The sequence below is a fragment of the Gracilinanus agilis genome, chromosome 4, assembly GCF_016433145.1.
Source record: "Gracilinanus agilis isolate LMUSP501 chromosome 4, AgileGrace, whole genome shotgun sequence".
Lineage (NCBI taxonomy): Eukaryota > Metazoa > Chordata > Mammalia > Didelphimorphia > Didelphidae > Gracilinanus > Gracilinanus agilis.
The window spans coordinates 175,810,008-175,816,776 of NC_058133.1; the positions used below are offsets into that span (position 1 = coordinate 175,810,008).

Sequence of the window (6,769 nt, forward strand, 5' to 3'; positions counted from 1 at the left end):
CTGGAAAAGAAGAACATGATGATGGTTCTATGGGGATATGGTTGGGGATGGAGGCTCTAAATGATCACTCTATTGCAAATAATAATATGGAAATAGGTCTTGATCAATGATACATGTAAAACCCAGTTGAATTGCTCATTGGCTACAGGAGGGGGGAAGGAAGAGGGGAGGGAAAGAATACAAATCATGTATAACCATGGACAAATATTCTATATTAATTAATTAAACAAATAAATTTGAAAAAAAGAGGAACATGATGTAGTAGTGCAAGAGTACTTCTTCCCTAGACCCTAAACCTAGCAATTACCAGAGTGAAGTATTACTACCAGAAGATAAGCTATGTATAAGCTTTGTTGTGGTCATTAGTTTATGAAGGAAACATTACTACTGGTGTACTATATTATAGCTGCTTTTCTGTTTTTGTTTTTCTAAATACACCGTTTGAGACTATGACCAATATGTTCTAGACTCCATCAGTCTTTACTGTCTGTTACATAAACTTATGATATTACAATATCCAGCAAGATTACTCACATAAGTAGAATATTTGAATTTTTTTTAAAACTTGAAGAAAGGAATAGTCAGAGGATCTAGATCTAGAGCTGGAATGGGCTTTAGCAATCTCCTAGTCCAGGCATAGACCTTCAGAACACACAGCTTTTTAAGTGCATCAAGACCCAAACCCAGATGCTCTTATTCTGAGCCTAACATTCACTATACCATGCCATCTCATTATCACTGACTATAAGAACTGTAAGGACTCTTGGCAATCACCTAGTCTTCCTCTTTCTACCCACCTCCTTTATATAATACATGAGTAAACTTAGACCCATTGTTGTTAAGTGACTCATCCAAGGACCAAAAACCTAGGTAGTTAGTAGAGTAAGAATTAGAGCCTACTTAGGTCTTCCAACTCCTAATCCAATAGGAATAGTTAAGACTAGATACAAGGGCCCCTTCCAGGCATAGGGTGTATGCTGCTTATTGATAAGAGTTTTAACTAGCCAAGTCTAGACCCATAATGTTATCTACTGCTATTCTCTAGCTCTCTTCATACCATGCCTAAATTACCTGTGATGTGGTAGTCTAGTTCCCAACCTGAGCCCTGTGCTTATGATTTGTGAGAGTTCTCAAACACACTAACCTAGGAGGCAGCTAGGTATGCCTCAGTGGATTGGTTCTGAAAGCCAGACCTAAAGACAGGAAGTTCTGGGTTAAAATATGGCTTCAAGATATTTCCTAACTATGTGACCCTAGGCAGGACACTTAAGCCTCATTTTTCCTATCCCTTACCACTCTTATGCCTTGGAACCAATACAAAGTACTGATTCTAAGATGGAAAGTAAGTGTTAAAAAAAAAAAAAAAACAGACCAACCTAGCATCACCATGCTCTGCTCTCCAACTATTTTTATTACCATGTTATGACACTATTCCCCCTTTTCCACCTCTAACACTAGGACCAGGAAATCAAATCCACAATACTATTTCTAGAAAGGACATATCAATCAATTGCTCTATTACTCTATTCACCATCTCACCATCTATGACTTCTCAGGTAAAACACCCTTTCCTAGCCACCACTTCCTAATATCTATCTTCAACCATTAGAATATAAGATTCTGGAAGGCAAAGACTATGTGTCTGTATTCCCAAAGCTTGCCACAGTGCCAGACACACAGTAAGTGCTTAACAAATGCTATTTTCTTCATTCAGGATTCAACTGCCTCACTTTTATAATTTTTTAATAGTACAATATCTGAAAAGTAATGTACAAGGAAATTTTACAACAAAACAATTTTACAATTGTATTTAAGTATCAAGAACCTATATCATCCTTTCAAATATTTGTTCCAGTTAAAGTGGCTTCTCTTCCTCTCCTTGCCCAATATTATACATGCATGTCTTTACTCAAAATCTCAAGCATTAGAAGGGACCTCAGAGGCCATCTAATCCAAGCTCATTTTACAAATGAGGTAAATGGGAAACAGGAGGTTAAGTGAGTTGACTTAAAGGCACAAAGTAAGCAACAGGAATAGGATTTGAACCTAGGTTTTCTAATGCCAGAGTTGCTACTATTTCATATATAAAGAGAACGACCTGTGGTATCTGAGAGATTTAGTGACTGCCTTATATCTTAGAGGGGGAAAAGATTGTAAAATAAAATCTCAACATAGTTAACTATAATTTCTGATTGGGCAATTTTTTTAGCTCAATTTCTGCAGGAAAGGATAATTAACACATTAGGGGTAGTGCTATTTATACTTCTATTCATCTTGGTCTTTTCCCCAATTTCATTCAAACATTAATAATCCCTGCTTTCACAGAATTTGTAGTACTAATAGCATTTATATATCACTTTAAAGATCTGTAAAATATTTTCCGTATGTTATATCACTTGATCTGCTATAGGGAGAGCCATAAAAGTACAAAGTAGATTTTGTAAGGCCAAGAATACACCCAGTCAGAAGTGCAAAAAAAATTTGCCAGGGCAGTTTTTAGCTGAGATGAATATGAATGGTAGCAATCCAACAAGACTTCTTGGAGGAAGGGCACCTAAGTTAGACATTGAATAAAGAAAAGAATTTTAGTTAGGTAGAAATGTGGAGGGAGTACTTCAGGTACAAGGGATGGTCTGTGCAAGATAAGACCTGAAGATAACTAAGTAGCCCATTTTGATTGAAACAGTAAGCACTGTTGTACAACTCATTGCAGAAGGCCTCAAATGCCAGGTAGAGTTTATATTTTATCCTACAGGCCACTGGGAGTACAGAAGAGCAAAAAACACATGGTCAAATCTATACAAAGGTTGGATTATAGAGAGGAGATCAGTTAGGAGAATAATAGTTCAAGGAGGTAACTAATAGTTAAACTAGGATGGCAGCAGTGTGAGGAGGAGGCAGCAAAAGGAAGGCATGGAAGCCAAGTCTCAGGTAGAAAATAAGATAAATTCACTGTCACTGTTTTTCTAGAAAAAGCATTAAAGTCATATCCAGTGTCTAGAACCTTAAATTATTTTTAGGTTCACTACTAAGTTTTATATTAGGTCAAGTACAAGGAAGTTTAAAGAATATGGTGGGGGAAGCTGGGTGGCTCAGTGGATTGAGGGCCAGATTCCAGAGATGGGAGGCCCTAGGTTCAAATCTGACCTCAGACACTTCCTAGCTGTGTGACCCTGGGCAAGACAATTATGTTTCCAAGGCAGAAGGTAAGGATTATTAAAAGTACTAAATATAAAACTATAAAGAATATTAAAAATATAAAATAATGAATATGGTGGCAAAGCTGAATAAAACCTCTCAAAATAATGTAATTCTAATGTAACCTTGGACAAATCACTTCAACTATAAAATAAGGGAACTAAACTAGATAGCTCAAATCCCTTCTAATTCTACATGATACAATCAATTATAATCAGAAGTTAACTATGCTAAGAGTCAACTTATCAAGATTTCTGAGGAGCAAAATGAGCATTAAGTGACTTAGTTAAATGTCAGCTCTATAGGCTTCAAACTGATATGCTGTTCTTAATCAGTGAAACAAGTTCATTCACAACTATATGCAACTATACCCCTTTTGATCACTTTCATTTCAAGAAATTATCCATTACTACAATTTAAATGACATAGGAACTTCCCTTCCCAAGATGCACCATGAAACACTGGATGATTCTGAAGACCATAGTTAAGTTGGGGGGGGGGGGGGTAGATATTGCTTCCTGGTCATAAGCCAAACCTGCTCTGTCAAGCAAGCATATGTAGTAGTTCTACCATCTCGAATGCACATTTCATATCTGTTTATTCACCAAAGAGAAGGGAAAAGGTCAAAGGTAAAACCAACTAAAAATTCCAAGAACCTGGGAATACAATGGCATATGTTATACCTGATAGAAAAAGAGGGCAATAGTTTGAACATTCAAAGGAGAAGCTAAGATTTTTCACTTCTGTCCCCACAGGAAACCTCCAGCTCCAAGAGAATCTTATATATAAGTGGTCGAATTGATTAACCATCTCTCTTCAATCCTTGGAATGTCTTCTCATGACAATTAAATAAACTGACCTTTGCTGACAGACCTATCAATGAACCTTAAAGGTTGTAGAAATCAAGTCATAGTTTTTTAAGCATCTTAAAACAGGTTATACAACCTTTATACCCAAGTTCCTCAATTCATATTTATTCAAACATTATTAAGCAATTATTCTTTATTATACAAAGTGAGGTACTAGGAGAGATGCAAACAAACTTTGTGGGCCGGAACCATGCCAAAAAGTTATTCCCTTTTTCAATTCAAATTTTTCCCTCAAGTTTCCTACAAACTGCATAAATTAATTTTCTGAGACCTTCAGCATCTGTACATACTCTAATTATATCACTTTAAATGATTTTTCAGAAATAGATGAAAGTGTTACATTAAAAAAAGATACTGTTAAACTTATTTCACCTAAATATTCTTATGTGTTTTGAAGCTATAATGGATTACTGAAATTGCAAACTTACTATCCTAAATCCTTTGAAAGTAAGCAGCCTTGCAAATAAACTTTTTAAAAAATCCAAGGCATCTATTTTTACCTATTTTGTTCAAACTCTATTTCAGTGGTGATATATGTGGCCTATAAAGAATCAATGAGTATTAGTCAAGTTCTCATTTTAAAAATCTTCTCTTCTACCTATCCAGTACATTTCTACTAAATAAATGGATAAGTGGGTATTGTCCTATTACTCCCAAATTTACAAAAGAGATCTGGGTCCAAGAAATTATCTGGAGAGCTCTACTTCTGCAGTTAAAAAAATGCCAGATAAACCTGCTTTTTAAAAACTTATGTTCTGCATACATCTCAGTGGGAAACTATTGCAGAAAATCTACTTTGAATACTAGTTTTCATTCCCCCTTCTTCCTGAGTCTACATGAATCCTCAATTTTCATAAAAAGGCAACCATGTCACAACCTAAAAATAAGAAAGATTTAAATTTTCCTTCATTCATTCCACCACTAAAAATCAAATTTAATATTCTAACCTCCTGAGAATATTGCCCAAGTGTATTGTTACAGCATAGAACGTTTTATTCTAGCCATGATTTAAAAAGCTTGAAATAAGTTTTGTCCCAAACACCACCTTCTTTAATCTTTCTAAATAGTTTTTTTGTAGTAGAATTTTAAAAAATGAAACATTTGCTTTTTGTCTTGCATATATCAGTAAAGATATTAGCTTAATACTAGGTTATCAGTGGCCTAAATAACAATAGATTCTTCCAACAGGACATTTGCTCAGCTAGCCTAGCTGTAGTTAGAGAAAAAAAGTTAACAAAAATACTCTTTGATTGGGGGAGAAAAACCCCCAAAGGTTCAATATCACTAACTGACATCAATATTACATTCTTTATTTTAAAAAACAAAAAAACTAGCCCCTGATCAGTCTTTACTGAGATCCGTTGTTCATTTGGGAAGATATTGTTTCAACCAAGGTGATATAGGCACTGGAAATAGAGTGGGATCCAAGAACAGAGGTTTCTACCTATCCTATCCTAGCCCACTTCGATAATGCACCTGCCAGCAAGCACTGGGTCAGCTCAGCCTGTATCTCCCAACACAAGACACAGTTTGATAGACTCCAAACATTAGAGAAGGTCCTTTATAAACTAAATGACAGTGAGGACTCAAGGGACTCTGCAGGTCAATCGCAAGCCAGATTCTCTCCACCTGGGGGCCCTATTCCATTGAGACATCATCCATGGGATGCCCCCAGTTCCACAGCCGCTTAACCTGGCCTCAATCTCCAGCAGGCCTCGGTGACCCCTGAACGTCTCACACAGTCATCCTTGATCCCTAGAACCAGGTAGAGTCACGCTTTCTAGTTTCTCCGCCAAGAGGGGGAAGATGCCCTCTTCCTCTGGTTAAACACCCCACCAAGGACCTTGGTTCCACGGGGTGCCCAGCAAACACTGGCCCAAATCATCATGCTCCCTTTTTAGGGGGTTCAGGAGCTGTGACCTTCCCGGCCCAATAGCTCAGGGAAAGACGAGAGGCAGACAGCTTCCCCCTCCCCCTTTGAAAGGTGCCCTTCCAGTCGCAGGGAGCCGCAGAGGGAGGGGGGAAAGAGCTTCTGCTAGTACTCCTCCACCTCCTTTAACCCCCCTCCCCCATTCCAGGGCGCCAACATGGGGTGGGGAACAAGGAAGAGAAAAGAGAAATGGGGGGTGTCAACTCCCACCCCCACCCCGCGGCCCTCAGGTGGGGAAGGAGACTCCCAGAAGAGAAAAGGAAGAGCCTGCCCAGCTGCGGGTGCGCAGCACCTGACACCAGGGCATGGCCACAACCCTCATCTCCTTCCCCTTTCGCAGGCTGTGTCTATAGCACCACCACAGCACCCTCCCTCCTCCTTGCCGCCCAACCCAGCCTCAGCCCCCACCGGGCCCCTGCTGCGGCCCTGGCCCGGCTGAGTCCGAAGTCTATCGCCCCGCACAAGCCCCAGCCTTGGCTGGGGCCCCAATGCCAACCCCAGCGGGTGGCGGCCCCACCTGGAGATGCTCCTGGAAACGGATAGGCAGGATCTGGGCCATGGCGCTGCCGGGGGCTCCTGTCTCCTCCTGTCACTGGGTATGCGGGGCTGAGGCCGCCGGGGCTCTCCGCGGGGGGGAGAAGGAAAAGGGGAGGGGGGAGGTCGGGCGCGGCGGGGCTGCTCTCCGGGGTGCAGGTGGGGGGGGTGGACTGGCGGGCAGGCAGGCGGACGGACGGACAAGCTCGGGCCGGGGGCGGAGGCTCCTGGGGCTGGG

At 40.3% G+C, this 6,769-nt stretch overlaps 1 protein-coding gene across 1 annotated transcript in view; it reads right to left on the reverse strand.

The window, feature by feature from the left end:
- The window catches only part of CLTC (clathrin heavy chain), a 77,163-nt gene extending 70,402 nt beyond the window's left edge, over window positions 1-6,761 (reverse strand). Inside the window, exon 1 of the mRNA XM_044676045.1 lies at window positions 6,515-6,761. Coding sequence (XP_044531980.1) covers window positions 6,515-6,556 — 42 coding nt within the window. The 5' untranslated portion in view covers window positions 6,557-6,761. The remainder of the gene's footprint in view (window positions 1-6,514) is intronic.
- Window positions 6,762-6,769: the final 8 nt, after the last annotated feature.